At 42.4% G+C, this 17,781-nt stretch overlaps 2 protein-coding genes and 1 long non-coding RNA gene across 3 annotated transcripts; 2 read left to right on the top strand and 1 right to left on the bottom strand.

The window, feature by feature from the left end:
• Window positions 1–256: 256 nt before the first annotated feature.
• Window positions 257–1,886, bottom strand: LOC128431080 (uncharacterized). Its single transcript, XM_053417297.1, has 3 exons — window positions 1,677–1,886; window positions 1,262–1,578; window positions 257–789 (listed from the first exon to the last, which is right to left on the bottom strand). The coding sequence occupies exons 1-3, from the start codon at window positions 1,766–1,768 to the stop codon at window positions 425–427; spliced, it is 774 nt and encodes a 257-aa protein (XP_053273272.1). The 5' UTR covers window positions 1,769–1,886; the 3' UTR covers window positions 257–424.
• A 12,297-nt stretch (window positions 1,887–14,183) lies between these two features.
• LOC128430783 (high-affinity choline transporter 1-like) lies at window positions 14,184–15,117 on the top strand. The gene is made up of 3 exons (XM_053416830.1): window positions 14,184–14,457; window positions 14,726–14,842; window positions 14,954–15,117. The coding sequence occupies exons 1-3, from the start codon at window positions 14,274–14,276 to the stop codon at window positions 15,115–15,117; spliced, it is 465 nt and encodes a 154-aa protein (XP_053272805.1). The 5' UTR covers window positions 14,184–14,273.
• Window positions 15,118–15,212: 95 nt separating this feature from the next.
• On the top strand, window positions 15,213–16,984 carry LOC128431079 (uncharacterized). The gene is made up of 3 exons (XR_008334104.1): window positions 15,213–15,415; window positions 15,492–15,900; window positions 16,744–16,984. It is a non-coding gene; the product is annotated as an uncharacterized LOC128431079 (long non-coding RNA).
• Window positions 16,985–17,781: the final 797 nt, after the last annotated feature.

Here is a 17,781-nt window from a genome sequence, read left to right as displayed (position 1 = left end):
TCCAGGATAACTGTTTAAATTTCCATGTAAGAGTTCACTTTTGCTCAGTTTCCATGACTTTTCCAAACCTGGAAAATGAAAAAATAAATTCCATGTTTTCCATGGTTTCCAGGTACCGTGGGAACCCTGTCTTAAAGTAGCTCACATTAAATGTACTTAAGTATCAAAAGTATCTTGTGAAAAAATATACTCAAGTATCAAAAGTACAAGTACAAGTATTTTATAGTACGCATGAAAGGAAGCAAAACAACCCAAAATTATTCTCCCCTTGTTTTTTATTTCACTTTTTCAGGTGAATGAAATGTGGTATAGAATACCACTCAAAAATAAACAATGTCTTTAACATAAGAACCACTTTTTAACTATGTTGGGGGAATCCTCATGAGCTGAGGCACAGTAACACCACACAAACAAACTTTCTGGTTCAAGTGGAGAAGTTGAACTTGCGGTTCATCCTCAGCAGAAGCTGATTTTCAAAAGTGTCTGCAGCTAGCCGTGCTCTTTTTGGGCTGAAGATGAGACCTGCTATGCTGAACAGCCTTTCGCAAGCTGCAGAAGCAGGCAGAGGTGTGTTGAGTTTGACAGACAACTTGAGAACCACAGGAAACGTCTTGAGAATCTTGATGTCGTCTGTTGAGTAGGCCAGATACGAATCAAGCTGCTTGGTGGCGCTTGGTGTTTTGTGGGAACTTTTCAGGATGTGGAAGAAGTCTCCCTCATCAGATGAGCCAGATCCAGCCTCTGCTGAAATAGAAGGATCCTCCAACTGCTCCCTGATGTAGTCCAACCCTGAAACACAGGGAGGGTGACACTAGCATTAGTACAGTCACATTTTTATTGGACAAATTTAATTACATTTATGACATTTTCCATAATTCTAAAGGAATAAATAATATTACATTGACAAAAAACACTATCAGAAACAAAAGGCCAAAATTAGCAACAAAAAAAAAGAGATATAAAGTAGAAAAAAAGTTGTGACAAATTGTGAAAATAACAGATCTACAACCAAGGCAGTGTGAGCTTGCAGGTGGGCTACACAAATTCAGGGAATAGATAAGGAGAAAAACACAAGTCTTGACTCTGACAATTAGACATCTTAGATATTGGCTCAACCACTATTCAAAATTAGACTGGTGTATGAAATGAGTAATAAAATAATAAAAAAAATGTAGTAAGTGTGCATTAGATTTGTAATTTAATGGATACAATTTAATTTTATGGATATTTTCTTCCTTTTATTTTCTCCATGTTGTCTTACCGATTTTCAGTGTAGCATCATCTTTGATCCAGGCAGTTTTGAATTTTGGGATGAGAATCGCTGCAGCAACCAATTCAGGGTCTCTTGACATTTCACCAAAACGGTTCTGGATGCCCACTTGAATGGCTTCAACCAGCGGCTTGCAGTGCTTCAGTGCAATCTTTATTTTTTCCAGTTTGCTGCTCAGCAAGGAAATAGTCGGAAGAAGCCATCCCATCTGGACTTCAACTTCTCCTTGGAGGATGTTGATGGACTGGGCAACAGGGCTCATGGTGGTGTAGTACTCTTTTAGGAAAGTGAGCTCAACTGGATGAAACCTGTTAGGGAGAAAACAAACCACTGTTTTACAATTATGCATGAATATTGTACCCAAAAAATAAAATAAAAAATACATAAATACATAATTCAAACTTACATTGGCACCTTCAATTCTGCACAGATCTCTCTCAAAGCTGGCTCTCCCTTCTCTCTCAGAATCTTGAGGAGCCTTTCCACAGCCATAAACATTGAGTTCCACCTGGTGGCGTTTGGTCGTAGCAGCTGGAGGGAGCAGGCATCTTCCACAGCTTCAGCTGCTTGGCAGGATCTTCCACACTTATTCCACAGCCCATAACACTTGCTGAATGTTGAGCTATGCAGTTTTTTGTATCCATCGTTGGCTGTTGCTTTTTCAGCATCAACTATAGACACTAAGTTGAGCAGATGAAAGCACATCGTTGATGTTTCGGAAGCTCAAACTCAAAGCCATCATTCTCAACAAGGATTGAAGTCATGTCAACAAATTCCACTCCCTCCATCTCATTCCCTTCCTCATCCTCTTTCTCTTCTGCTTCATTATTGTTTTTGTCCACACTAAAAACATTAAAAGCCTTCAGGAAGTTGGAGCCATTATCGGTTGTTGTCCTCACAACTTTGTTCCTGATGCCATATTCAGTATGGATGTCATTGAGTGCGGTGGCCAAAACATCAAAGGTGTGGGAACCTCTTAGCTGTCTGCAAGCTAGGGCTGCTGATCATCTAGTTAGGTCTGTAGAGTTCACCCAATGAGCAGTCACACCAAGGAAGCTCCTTCTCCTAACTGACCAGCAGTCTGTAGTGGTGGCGATGTGGTCCACTTTACTCATCTCCTCAGTTAACACGTTTTTCATAGACTTTGCTAAATCTTCAATCCTTGATCGCAGGGTGACCCGTGTGATGACTTTGGCAGTAGGAAGAAGATCTGTGAGAGGCTCTCTGAAGGCTTCATTCTCGACAGTTGACAATGGCTGGAGATTGTTGACAACATACTTAACAATGGCCCTGTCAACAGCACTCTGAGATATGGATCGGGTAGCCAGCAACGTGGTCTGTTTGAGGGTGGAGGTCCCAGCTTCCGAAGCCCTCTTTCTTTTTTGCGAGGTCAGCTGCTCATATTTCTTTAGATGTTGTGGATGTGCTCTCTACATGAAAAACACAAAATTAAAAGAAATAATAATATTAGTTCAAATGATACTCAAGACATCATTCAACAGTTACCACAATGACAGGTCTGGATTTCTAACCCCTTTCACCCTGATGTCCCGTTTGTGGGCATGTTACAACATTAATAAAACAAAAAGAAATGGTCAACTGTCAACTATATTTTATCTTTCAAAAATACCAAATAATTTAAAGCTAAAACATCATACAGGACACTGAGCTTGGATATCTAATTGCTGTACAACAAATACAATTTAAAAAAACAAACACAAAGCTATTTTAATGAACAGCATGCCATTTTACTACAGTTCCTATGAACAAACAGGCACATTTTCAATAGCCTATTGCTTAACTTCCAAGTTACAGATTTTGTATGATTTATTTGTGTATTTTTCATTAAAAAAAGTGAAGCACTTTGTGTGAAGCAAAATGTATCATGCAGGAGGAAAACTGCCTCGTTCGAGATGCTAACCCTGTTTATTGACACTCCTGCATAACACTTGTGTGCGTGCGTGCGTGTGTGTGTGTGGCGTAGGTTTATTTGTCCACGACATCACCACACGTGTGATACGGGCAAGTTGCTAACGTTAGCACATAGCGTTAGCAACTTGCTACTAGCACGCAACCATGCTAGCACGTCGTTACGTTAGCAACTTGCCTGTAATGTTAGCTAAAACTATGTTTTACACATTTGTATATCCCTCCTGCCACATGAAATGACATTGCTTACTTAATGCACTTACTTCGATGTGTTTTTTGAGGTTGGACGGGGAGTTTTTGAAGGCCTTTATTTCGTGGCACTTCGGAAGGCATGACATGATTGGAGCAGCGTAGCTGGAGTTAGCTGCCTGAACAGCTGGCAGGGTTCGCCTCATTTGTGCTGCTCTAGATTTTTTTTACCGTGTTTCGGGCTTCCTGTAACCAACCGTTTCAAAATAATAGCACCTACCACGTTCCTGTTGACTGAATCCATTAATTGTTTTTTAAAAGAGTTTTATTTTGAAATATTAGCAGGAGCATAAGATGCACGGCTTTATTCTGTATAGTACTGGTATTTTTTGAGTACACAGGAGTACATTTATACAAGGCAATACTGTAGTTACATGAGAAAACTCATAATGGGCTGTAGTTGTATAAAAAGTTAAGGTAAATGACTTCAGGCATTAGTCTCACACACACACGCGCACACGCGATTACACACGTATACATACTTACGTACGTACGCACGCGAGCACACACGCAAACGCACATTTTGGACATTTCACGCGGCCAGTTTCAACAACTGACAAGTCTCTTACCGGCAGATGGTCTAGAGCAGGGCTCTTCAATTTTTTTTTTTAAATACAAAAAAATGTTTAAACTAACAATTTAGTAGCACTTAAATGGCACTTACTCATAGCACTTTGTAGTTTTGCTTTATGTTGAACCGGGCCGTGGGTCATTTGGTACCAGGCCGCCCAGAAAGAATAAGCAACTTACATTATTTCCGTTTTATTTATAATCTGATTCTGAACGGTGTTTTATTTTGAAAAATGACCGGATCCTCTCCGTTATGACTCATGCTTTACGCATGTCAAGACGCTTGTCTCAGTCACGTCACGTTTTCGCTGAACACAAACCCAGACGGTATTTGTCCCATTTGTCAACAAACCAGGTGAATCCAGCATGTCTGTGCAAGGAGAAGATCAGCTGCTGGAGATTGAACATGACGGCGGCCTTAAAGTATGTTCGAGAAAAGAACTCTACCGGTGTTCTGGATTAAAGTCACGGCAGAATACCCTGAGATCGCCACAAGAGCACTACAAACCCTAACCCTAACCCTTTTTGTTAGTTAATTGCATTTCTCCAATTGTCTGTTAATATGGCTTGGTTATTGCTCACCTGGTTTGATTTTTGAATCCTTGGGCCTATGCGTCCTCTTGGGCATATGTTGTAAAGCTTTTACAAAATAAAATATATTGACTCCTTCTGTATGTTGTTGTAATTTCTTGTTACCGTGATCACTCATATCCTCCGGCCCCTGACTTTGCCTCAGTTTCAAGAACCGGCCCATGCTCCAAACTAATTGAAGAGCCCTGGTCTAGAGAGAAGTCTTATAATGATAAGACTCTTATGGAACTGGTCAGCTAGTTGTTTCAAGTGTTTGGCAAGCTCCTACTCCATCTCATCTGTGAATATTCTCTTTGCCTCAGCTACTGCACCATAGGCTACTGATTTTACTTTCCCTTTCTCTTTTTTCTTTATGAATCTTTTGAGGGTTGTCTTATCAATATTTCTATCCCTTCCAGCTTTTCTTAAGGACTTCTTTCCTTGCATGACCTCAGCGGCTACACTCTCCATCTCTGCGAGGGGTGTTTGGCCCCAGGTTGTGTTCCTGGTGTATAGTTTCTTGGCACGATGGTTTTTTTCTATAATGTTTATGACATTGAAAATCAAACATATGTAACACTAAAATATGTTTAAGACTAAACTTAACTTGTGCTTCATGGTGGGGTAAAGTGAGACACTGTCCCACTTTACCCCACAGCATTTGTCCCACTTTACCCCACAGCCAACATTTTAGAAAAACAACATCTCTAAGCAATTCAGGCTAATCTAACGCTAGCATCAATCACATGGTTTTATATGTTGGAAGTTCACCAACATGTATGATATTTGTTCTACCTGAATAAATTTTTTTTGACACAACAGTTGATTAAGTTCAAAGCAAGAAAATTGACTTGTACATGCAAAAAAACAAATTTTTGTGAAAAAACATACTTTCCACAGCACCAGCACCAACTTCTCCTTCATGGCAAGGAGGGAATGGGAGGGGCTTGAAAACATAATGGTCACATGACCACAAATGTGTACCGTTGCCTAGATACAGGGGGTGTCTCACATTACCCGATGTCTCACATTACCAAGCTCTCCCCCTAAAACTACATTTAGTGTAACATCCAACATTATAAGTACAAATATATTTCTGTATATAAAATCTTATAAATGCATATAATAGAAATATAGTTATTATAATTAATAAAGATAATCTATTATCCAAGGGATACATTTACAACATTTAGAGGGGTCACTGCAGTGCCACAGGGCAGTGAAGGGGTCCTCCCTCGTGTTGCAACTCTCCCAGCTTCCAAAGCTTCCGTTCATGGTTAAGTCCAACTCAAGTAGATTATTACTCCGCTTAAAACTAAGCCTAAAATTATTCAAAAGTTTCTTAATGGGATAATTCAATCAAATTACCTTACAATGCCTTAAGTTCACAGGATTGGTTTCTCAGGTTTGTGACATCAGAAACCCTGGCTGAATTAATCTGTTTTTTTTGGGAGGGGGGGGGGGTGTTAAGATGGAAATACTTATCCATGGCGCTGGCTGATAGTTTCTCTCAAAATGTCTTTTATCATATAAAAGGCATGTGGGGGCAAAAACTTGACTTTGACCAGAGGAGGACTGTAGCAGGCTCCTGGGGCAGCTACAGCATTGCTACTGGGCTTTGTTTGGTCCTCAAAGTGTACACGCTGGCACAGCAAAGAGTCCATTCAGCTTCCACAGCGTGAAGAACTTTTCACCTGTTCACCAATACGTCACAGCTATCTGCTGAGCAATTATCATTACATGCCACTTTTACATGGACACCAATATTCCAATATCAACCTCAACAGCATTTTCTGATTACCTTAACCCCTATAAGGTCACTCTATTAAAATAACTGGGCATACACTGTGCTACTTTAGAAAGGATGTTGTTACGTTGCATCTGCTTTTAGAGACTCAGAAGTCTGGTCAAAATCTGGCTCAAATCGCACAGTGTATGCCCAGCATGAGTCATAATCAAATCAAGAAATGTTGTATATTCTGACTTAAGTCACATTATGTAGATATATAGACATATCAATCGCTACATGAACATATGGCAGTTACCAGCTGCTTGGTGGCACATACCCTGGGCTCAAGGCCGAAATATGCTACTCCGTCACGCGCGGGAGGAAGGACGGATCCGGCGGACTCTTTTTCATTTATGGTTCTCCGAAGTCTGTGGGTGCTGAAAACAATTCACCCCCAGAACAGTAGCTGGTGCAACGGAAGATGAGCTTAGAGAAGCCTACATCATGATGTCTTTGTATGTAGAAGAAGTCCACGTTTGTTTATTTACATTACATGTCATTTAGCTGACGCTTTTGTCCAAAGCGACTTACATTTTTAGTACACTCAGCATTTATGAGGGGCCATTTAGGGGTTCAGTATCTTGCCAAGGACACTTCGGCATGCAGATGGGGAAGAGTGGGGATTGAACCGGCAACCGTCATGTTGGAGAACGGCCACTCTACCGCCTTGGCCACACCGCTCCCGCTCCCGGCTTTCCTTACACACAGTGAACAATGGCAACTAACAGACAAAGGCTGTTGATGGAGCTGGAGCTGCTTGACATGGAAGAGGACTTGCTTGTAACGTATTTTATTTTATGGTTTTAAAGTGGCGGTATTGTGATATAGGGAAAACTAAAAACACACCTCTTCCGACTATACCTTGAAGCCGCTCCCATGTGTCCGTCTCCGTCAAAACGGAGTAGCATATATCGGTCTTTAGTAGTATGTCTCACTGATCAGACTACGATTTGTAACATGTAAACAGGAATATGAATGGAATGTTCTATTTGTAACTCAGGTAAAAATCCCAACTGGAATGATGTCATATCATAATAAGGTAATAGTCCTACTATTGTTGTCCATGTAAACATAGTCAATGTTGGAACTATCAAAATACTGTTTTTGCCAACGCCAATGAGCAGATGAAAACGACTTAATACGAGGCCATGTGTGGTTCCACCTGTTAAAGGAGAGAGTCTGTCATGTCCAGTTGAACACAGCAGTGGTGGATGTGAAGTATGCAAAGGTACATCACAAACAGTCTTTGCTCAGCTTGTCTTTAAAAAGCTTGGATACTATGTAAAAGCTTCAGCTTGCCATGACTATGTAAATAGCTAAAATATGGATGTGAGAGAGAATAAGCTGCATCGTTTCATACAAAATAAAGATGATTTCATACACAAAAGCACTTAGCACTGATTTTGGCCTGATGTAAAGAGTATTGCAGCAGTAACAACGGATAATGTAATAATAAAAAGTACTTGTAATAAAATATTGTACAGGGAGCTTTGGGAGAGGAGCCTCACATGGGACTGCATCAAAAGCAAAACTAGCCATACACTATCAGTACGAACACACCGAGTCTGTGGCGCCATCTTAGATCTGTGGATTGACAATGGTGGACAATTACTTCAACTCCACTATGGGTTGGTTCACATTGATCTTATGATGATCAGTAGAACCTGATCATTTAGACATTATTTTTCAAAATAATGTCGACTTATCCTCCGCCCTTGGGACCCACTCCTTCAGGTGTCCTTCCACATTTTCAATATTCAAACACCCCCTTGAAAAACTCTGAACAAGGAAAAACCTACATACAACATACAAATATTAACAACCCATCACAATAATTACATACAAACAAATAGGCTTAACCCTAATCAAATAATAACAAAGTCAAACAAGGAAGTTTCAACCCATTCTAAATCGAATCCCGCCCCTTTGGTCTCCTCAACTTCCTGTGGGATGGGCTTAAAAGACCACTTCCTGCAGGCTTCAGGCCTTTTGCCAGGTGAGCCCTTTACAAACAAAGGGTAAGTGTTAGTGTATATTAAATAAAAAGACAGACTAATTAAAGAAAAATAATAAAAGAGAAATCATGTGCACCCAACTTAGAAAATAAACTTTCAATTAAATAAAGATGTACTTAGAAAAAAAGGGACTGTGTAAAGTTTTTACTGGAATGAAATGCAGAACGTGACAAAATTATAAATGTGTACATTTTAAGACTGATGCAGCAACCGCCACCGTCTGAATCTATGAATATCTTCCCAGCTTTACTGCTTTTCTTCACAACATAGCAAGTTGAAATGCACTGCGGTCCGACAGATATCACATGTGCACGCAAGTAAAGCAAAGTATAACAGAACTAACCCCAAATAATTACAGAAAGAGAAGCAGTATATCAGGATCAATGTTGAAGATTGTCAAGATGGTTGAGAATGCAAACATGGAATCTGTACATGTGTCTCTCTTGTGAGCGCACCTTTAGAGATATGCTACTTTTCCAGTTACACTCGTTATGTTTTCCAGTTTAACTTTTTGGTCAAGATATAAGTTGAATCATAAGCTTGGTGAGTTGCTGTTCTTTAAGGTTTTATAAAGTGCTGGAGTCCTTGTCTGTGTTTGTATTTGTGTCTGCAGTGGCTGTGTGTGCCCTTTGTCTTGATGAACCCTAACTGCTTGGACATCAGCAAGACCAGCATCCTGATGGATGAATTCTTGATGTTTGTAAGTTGGAGCAAAACTGTGGGTGATGTCAAATGTACTTCACTAGTGTTGAGAGAAATCCTCAATATAAAGACACATGACTCATACTTTAATTCTGTTTCATTTTTAAGGCACTGGGAAGTCTGGGATTTCAGTGTTTACACCAGAGGACGTTGGCAGCTTCTTCATTAGCCAAGCTCTCGTGCTTAGTCGCTGCTTTCCTCATACTTGTGTTTGGAACACCTCCAATACAGCTTGGGGCAGCTGCTGCATCTACAGGTACTGACAACTTCTACATACTAATGTAAACTGTGAAATCTCCGCTTATCTGTTGTATCTAATGTTGTTTTTTTTTCAATGGCATTAACACTAAAATCAAAAGTATTACACAATTATCAAAACCTTACACCCCCCCCACCCCCCCCACATGAGCCAATTGGTTCAACAGCCATCAGGTGCACAAGCACACGACTGCTTCATTGCAGACACAAGTTCAGAGTTCACCTGACTTCAACCAAAATGGAAGTAGTCAGAAGAAGAAGTAGAGTGAGGGGTTTAGCAAAAGGAGAACATGCTCAAAGAAGAAGAGGACCAGATTTATCAAATGAAATCCGTGTAGCACTAGTTGACCCTGTCGTGAACCACGGATTGAGGCTGAGGCAGCTGGACTCAGAGTTCAGATCTTAGCAGATCTACAGTGAAATATTTCATTGTGACCTGAACTGGAAACAGAATCCATGGAAGGTATGTGTTTCATATGGTAACAAAATATGGTTTTGATGAATTAGTGTATAGATTTAGTGTATAGATTTTACAAGAGTGTTTCATTTTGCAAAGGATCTGAGTTGTTCTGCTTATTGTGTGTAGTGTTTTGAAAAACCGGGCCCTGTTTTGCTTAAGCAATCAAGAAAAAATTTAAATCAATAGTTAAACAACGCTCGGTCATGTTTGAGAAACCCAGTCCAGAGCCAGAACAACCAGAACAACAAGAACAAGTCAAAGGGAGAGTTCAAGGGGGCGTCTATTTAACAAGAGACTGGATGTAAGACGTGGTTGCTGACTGCTCTGCGAGGTCGTCAGCGAGAAGGGAAGGTCGACAGGGGAATCACACGGTGAGTACAGGATCGAATAGGATGGGGAAAAAACTCTAAATGCACAATCCCACCTGCAGAGGGAATAGAGACAGGAAAGGGGGAGAGAAGCTGGGGGGAACAGAGGAGCAGTGACACAACTTGGATTCCAAAAATATTTCGTTCAAAAATAAAAAAGTTTAGCTCTGTTTACATTACATTACATTACATTTCATTTAGCTGACGCGTTTATCCAAAGCAACTTACAATTAGTGCATTCAACCCTGAGGGTACAGACCCAGGACGACAAGAATCAAGAAAGTACAATTTCTTAAAAATAAAGCAAAACTACAAAGTGCTATGAGTAAGTGCCATTTAGGTGCTACTAAATTGTTAGTTTCAAAAATTATTTTTTTTATTCAAGGTAGGCCTATAGTCGGAAGATGTGGAAGATGTGTAAACTTTCTGATGTCCTGATGTCGTTGGGGAGCTCATTCCACCATTTAGGAGCCACGAAAGCAAACAGTCGGGATTTTGAGTTTTTAGCTTGCAGTGAGGGAGCAACAAGCTGATTAGCCGAAGCAGAGCGGAGTGAACGTGCTGGGGTGTAATGTTTGACCATGTCCTGGATGTAGACAGGAGCTGATCCGTTCACAGCAAGTGTTTTGAACTGGATGCGGGCAGCCACTGGTAGCCAGTGAAGGGAGAAGAGGAGCGGAGTAGTGTAGGTGAATTTCGATTGGTTAAAATCCAGTCGAGCTGCTGCATTCTGGATGAGCTGCAAAGGTCGGATGGCAGTAGCAGGTAGACTTGCCAGGAGGGAGTTACAGTAGTCTAGGCGTGAGATGACCAGAGCCTGGACCAGAACCTGCACCGCCTTCTGAGTGAGAAGGGGGCGTATTCTCCTGATGTTGTACAGCATGAATCTACAGGAACGGGTCGTTGCAGTAATGTTGGCAGTAAAGGCCTCAGTATGCTTCTCCGAGTCCGTTGCGGACTGACGGACGGACGGAGCGGACGGACCCTTTTTGATTTATAGTTCTACGAGCCTTTTTGTTGTGAAAACAATTCACCGCCAGAACAGTAGATGGCGCAACTGAAGTCGAGCTTAGAGAAGCCTACCTCATGAGGTATATAGAAGAAGTCCACGCTGGTTTATTTACGTCCTCCTGGCTCCTCACACACAGTGAACGATGGCAACTAACAGAAAAATGATGTTGATGACGCGACAGTTTTTGCTGAATAAAGTGACACCCAGCGGGTCAAAATGCTTATGTTATCGTGTCTTAACGCAGCGGTTCCCCGGTCTTGTTTCCAAACTGCGTTGCTAATTCAACAGCTGCAACAGCTTGAAGCTACACGGAGGCAGCTAGCTTCCCCCCAGCTTCCACACACAGTCAGCAGGGACACCCGATACTAACTACTACCAAGTGTTTGCTTCTAACCTGACGGTGTTTGAGAAACAGTGTCATGACAGCCGTGGGATTAAAGTCAGTGGGTTTTTGCGCTGTTCCCACCGCAGTTAGCATGGTGGCTAGCCCGCTAGCCCCGTTATGAAAGTTCGTTATAACCTCATGTGACCGTACACACATGCCGTAAGTGCTCTAACCAGCAACCGTCAGCCGGACAACGCCGCTGGCTTAACACACTTGTCACATTAATCATAGAGTCGTAGTTGTGATTTTGGTTTATTGTGATGTAGGGAATGGAACAGGAAGTTTCCATTCCGAAATGCTGGCGTTAGCGGACCAATCACAGCCAAGTGCTATCCGTGGGCTGTCCGTCATTTCGACGTGTAGTTAGAAAAATGAGAGCTGCACGAAAAGCTCTGCGAGGAGCCGCGGAGAGGCACGGAGAGGGCATTCCACGTTGGAGAGGGCGGTCCTATCTGTCCGTGTCCGTCAAAACGGAGAAGCATACATTGGCCTTGAGGGAGAGTTGGCTATCGAGTGTCACACCCAGGTTTCTAGCAGTCTGAGTGGGGGTTAACACGGAGGTGTCAAAGTTCATAGTCAGGTCGTGGGTGGGAGAGTCATTCCCTGGAAGGAAAAGTAGTTCAGTCTTGTCAAGGCTAATTTTCAGGTGGTGTGCAGACATCCACTGAGAGATGTCAGTCAGACAGGCAGAGATTCGTGCTTCTACCTGTGTTTCAGATCGGGGAAAAGACAGAATTAGTTGGGTGTCATCAGCATAGCTATGGTAGGAAAAGCCATGTGAGTGAATGACAGAGCCGAGAGAGTTGGTGTACAAAGAGAAGAGGACAGGACCCAGGACAGAACCTTGAGGGACCCCAGTAGTGAGAGGACAAGGTTCAGACACAGATCCTCTCCAAGTTACCCGATAAGTGCGTTCATTTAGGTAGGAAAAGAGCAGGGCAAGAGCAGAGCGTGAGACACCCAGGTCCTGAAGGGAGGAAATAAGGATCTGGTGGTTCACTGTGTCAAATGCGGGAGAGAGGTCTAGAAGGATGAGGACAGAGGAGAGAGAGGCTGCTCTAGCAGTATGAAGTTGCTCAGAGACAGCAAGGAGGGCAGTCTCAGTTGAGTGACCTGCCTTGAAACCATACTGGTGAGGGTCAAGAAGGTTATTGTGGTTAAGATAGGAGGAGAGTTGATTAAAGATAGCATGCTCAAGAGTTTTGGAAACAAAGGGAAGACGAGAGACAGGTCTGTAGTTATTTACTTCAGACGGGTCAAGGATGGGTTTCTTCAGGAGAGGATTTACTCTTGCTTCCTTCAAAGAATTAGGGAAACATCGAGTTGACAGGGAAGTGTTGATAAGATGGGTGAGAAAAGGAAGAAGGTCAGGAGCAATAGACAGGAGAATGTGAGAAGGGATGGGGTCAAGGGGGCAGGTAGGCGGGCGGACGGATGTTACCAGGGTCAGAACGTGATTGGGAGACAGGGGGGTGAAAGAGGAAAGCGAAGGTGATGAAGATGAAGTTGATGGAAGTGTAGCTATAGTAGAAGGATCAGAAAATGAAGAGCGTTTGTCATCTATCTTTTTTGTAAAGTAGTTGACAAAGTGGCTCGGTAGAAGGGAGGAAGGAGGAGGGGGACTGGGGGGGATCAAGGAGGTTTGAAAAGATGAAGAGTTTTTTGTTAGAAAATGAGGGTTGAATTGCAGTTTGGTAAAAAGTGCTTTTGGCTGTGGAAATAGAGGCAGAAAAAGAGGAGAGAAGAGACTGATAAGCGAGCAGGTCGTCCAGGTGTTTAGATTTTCGCCATTTCCTTTCTGATGCTCGAATAGTGGCTCTGTCAGCACATACCGAGTAGGACAACCACAGCGCTGGGGAGGACTTGCGGACCTGTCCTGACGTAAGAGGACAGAGAGAGTCAAGAGAGGAGGACAGAGTAGAAAGGTGAATGTCTGTTGCAGAGTTAGGATGCATGAGTGAGAAAGAGTCAGTGAGGGCTGATAAAACAGCGGAGGCTAGAAAGGCAGGAGAGAGGGAACGAATGTTGCGACGGACAAGTACAGACTCTGTGGATGTGGTAGGGTTGTCGGTTTGCGATAGTGGGAGAGAGTAAGAGATAAAGAAGTGGTCGGAGACTTACATATAAAACTTTGTAGTTTGGCTTTTTTGAGGCTAAGTAGTCACTTGATTCTTGTTGTTCTGGGTTTGTTCCCTCATGGTTGATGCACTTTTTGTGAGTCGCTTTGGATGAAAGCGTCAGCGCAATATGAATGTCAGGGCTTCTGGATTCTTGGATGACGCCACAGGAGCTGGATGGAGGCATGTTGTATTTTTATTCTGTTGGCTTTTTACATCTGGGAATCGAGGCCACATTATTTTGTGTAATAGAAGTGAGAGTTATTCAGTAAAAATGTATCAAGTAACCTTTTAGGAATGTTTCTGATGGGAGGAGACAAACTAACACACACACACAAACATACACACACACACTTGAGTTGATGAGTTGCCATGATAGATAAACTTTTATTCAAAGAACGTCAGCCTCATGTTCAGACCTGTGTGACAGGTCGCCCTGTAGCAACGCCCATTCTTTCCCAAAGAAGATATTGATTTTTAACATGTTTTTACAAAAGTGGTTCTGTTGTTTCCCAGTTTCTCTCATCAGTCACTAAGGAGAAAACACGCTGGTGTGAAAGACAGTTAACATTCTTCATCATGGCAGTGAACATCCCAGGAGTGATTTTGATGTTGCTCTTCTACCTGTTGGTCCTTGGGACCGGCATCTGGGCTTCTTTCAAGTCCAAGAGGGAACAGAAGAAAAGTGGAGCCAATGAGATGGAGATGACGTTACTGGGAAACCGGAGCATCAACTGGGTGGTGGGGATCTTCACCATGACAGGTGAGGACAGCTCAGCTGAAGACAACAGGATGGAAACTGTCTGTTGCAGGCATGTAGGCAGAAAGATCTGGCAATTTATAAAAGCATTTATTTTACAAGAAAACATCATGAATTGTTGTTTAATATGAATAATAACCAGCCAAATCAGATTTGACTAACGATAGTCTTGGTTGGGTGAAGTACTGGTCCTATTGATCAATAATACTGAATTATGATCTAACCTTTGGTCTTTGTCCAAATATCTGTTGTGTGTTGATCCATCCTGCAGCTACATGGGTTGGAGGAGGCTTCATTGTGGGCACAGCTGAGATGGTGTACACTCCGTCAATGGGACTAACCTGGGCAGTCACGATGTTAACTGCATACAGCTTATCTTTTATTCTATGTAGGTTGAAGCTGGCAATTTTACTTAATCAGTTCACCGTAAGTTGAATCCATATGTTTGTGATTTCTTGATATTATCATTAGTTTCTGTTTTTCCCCCCATTAAATCAAGGTGGCCTGGTGTTTGCTAAACCACTAAGAGAAATGAAGTGTGTCACAATGATGGACCCTTTCCACATCAAGTATGGACAAGTTCTGACAGCTGGACTGAGCCTGGCCTCAATTTATCTTGATGTGATGTGTGTGACTGTAATACTGATTTGTTTAGGTAAGTAAGAATATACAGATGCACTTTAACCTCTCCTGATATATGTGTGTGTTTAAATGTCAGTTTAAAATAAACGTATGTGAAGGAATATGAGTCAGTGATACTTGTACAGTCTATATATAAGTAGAATTACACTGATACAAGGTGTGGTTAACAGGAGGCACCATGAATGTGGTCTTGGATTTGCCCTACACTCTGTGTATCTGGATCTCTGCTGCAGTTGTCGTCATCTACACTCTGCTGGGAGGTTTCTACTCTGTGGCCTACACTGATATTATTCAGCTTGTTCTTATATTCATTAGCTTGGTGAGTTGCTGTTCTTTAAGGTTCTATAAAGCGCTGGAGTCCTTGTCCATTACTACATTTGTATTTGTCTCTGCAGTGGCTGTGTGTTCCCTTTGTCTTGATGAACCCTAACTGCTTGGACATCAGCAAGACACTGATGAACAACACCTTACACGCTCCCTGGATTGGTGCACCAGGACTGGAGAAGACCGGGATCATGATGGATGAATTCTTGATGTTTGTAAGATGGAGCAAAACTGTGGCTGATGTCAAATGTACTTCACTAGTGTTGAGAGAAATCCTCAAGATAAAGACACATGACTCATATATTTAATTCTGTTTCATTTTCAAGGCACTGGGAAGTCTGGGATTTCAGTTTTTACACCAGAGGACGTTGGCAGCTTCTTCATTAGCCACAGCTAAGCTCTCGTGCTTAGTTGCTGCTTTCCTCATACTTGTGTTTGGAACACCTCCAATACTGCTTGGGGCAGCTGCTGCATCTACAGGTACTGACAACTTCTACATACTAATGTAAACTGTGAAATCTAACATCCGCTTATCTGTTGTATTTAATGTTGCCGAAAGAACAAAACATGTTAAATCAATGGTTAAATCACAGGAAACCAAGGAGCAACATCTTTGCATAACTTAGTGAGCAGGTAAAGAGCAAGGTGACCTTTTGTTGATTTGTACTAAACAGTGGGTTTTGAAACCAAGGTTTATACATAACCATATGAAACAAAGTGCTGAGTCACAATCCTTAGTGCAGCAGAGTCAACTGTTGCACCTCTCCTCCATTGAAGTTGAGCAGAAAGAGAGGTGACCTCCTCTTGGAGAGTTGAGTCGAAAGGATGAGTTGAAAAGAGCAAGTGAGCTGGACAGCCACACTGGGGAAGCCACACTCTCAGAGGGTTGAGTAGAAAGAGAAAGAATGACGGGAGAACTGGGGTTATATTGGCCTGGTGACCTCAAGGGTCATGAGGCCCAGAGGGACCAATAGTGGTTGAAACTTTTGTCTCCGGTCAGATTTCACACCTCTGTGTGACGTTGAGGCACCCTGGGAGACTGAGTTCTGGAGGCTCTGGTTTGTCTCCAGAACAAAGAAAATGTGCTCAAGGCTTTGACTACACACGTGGGCCGAACTGTAGTTCACAAATACCTGGTACCAACACCCCAAATGATCACTGTAAGCAGACTGCTTGATCACTATAACCACGTTATTTAACCAGCCTTTCAATAGGAGTGAATCTGTTGACGATTTGGAAGGTTGATTACTTTATCCTTAACTTTATACGGTGTCCACTGTAGTGTTTTATTTTTGTATGAATTTTCTTTGGTCTGCTCCTCAGATTGGAACCTGACGTCTTATGGTTCTCCATTTCCATATGAACGGGGGGAAGCAGCTCAAGTCCTGCCCATCACATTACAGCACCTCACCCCGTCCTTCATCTCCATAATCGGAACTGGATGTGTTGCTGCTGCTGTGATGTCATCTGCTGATTCTGCTTTGATTTCTGCTGCTTCTGTCTTCACCTCCAACATATACAAGAACATCCTGAGGCCACAGGTGAGAACATTGAATTATAAGTTAATAGTTAGTATCTCAAACCTCTTCACCTCCTCCTCTCTACTTTTTCTCCAGGCATCAAACAGAGAGATTCAGTGGGTGATCCGAATTACTGTGATGGTCGCGGGTTTGGTTGGTACATCACTAACCAGCCAGGAAAACAGTGTCTTACTCTTCTTGATTCTGAGTGCTGAAGTGGCCTACATCATAATCTTCCCTCAACTGGTCTGCGTCCTCTTCGTCAATATCTCCAATGGTTACGGAGCTGTTATGGGCTGTGTGGTGGGATTGGTGCTCAGAGTTCTCAGTGGACTCCCATCACTCGGGCTGCCAGTTGTCCTCCACTTCCCAGGATGTGTTCTTGAGGATGGAGTTTATGTCCAGTACGCTCCAGTTAAGTCCATCTCCATGCTGTCTGCCATTGCTGCCATCGTGTTGTTCTCCTATCTGACGTCTGTACTCTTCAACAAAGGCCTGTTACCTGAGATGTGTGACGTGTTCAAGGTAAAAGTCCAGCAATCAGCAAGAGAGCTGACACTGGTACATGGGGCCAAAGAAGACAATGAGAAAGAGACACTGGATAACACATTACCTCAGACTGAGGCCTCAGAGCCAATGATTAGCTCGGAGTGTTAGAGTCCCTGAATATCTGTTGTTTGAATCCTAACACAGACCAGGAAGCTCTATCACATCCTACATCCCCATGGAGACTTCTGCATCCAAACACAGGGGCATTAAGACAAGTGGACATACATGGCACCAGTTCACTCAGCACATTTGTCTACAGTTCAGCAAGATTGACTTTCTTGCATTAAAATAA

Source organism: Pleuronectes platessa, chromosome 24 (genome assembly GCF_947347685.1).
Source record: "Pleuronectes platessa chromosome 24, fPlePla1.1, whole genome shotgun sequence".
Taxonomy (NCBI): domain Eukaryota; kingdom Metazoa; phylum Chordata; class Actinopteri; order Pleuronectiformes; family Pleuronectidae; genus Pleuronectes; species Pleuronectes platessa.
This window is presented reverse-complemented; position numbering and strand designations above follow the sequence as displayed.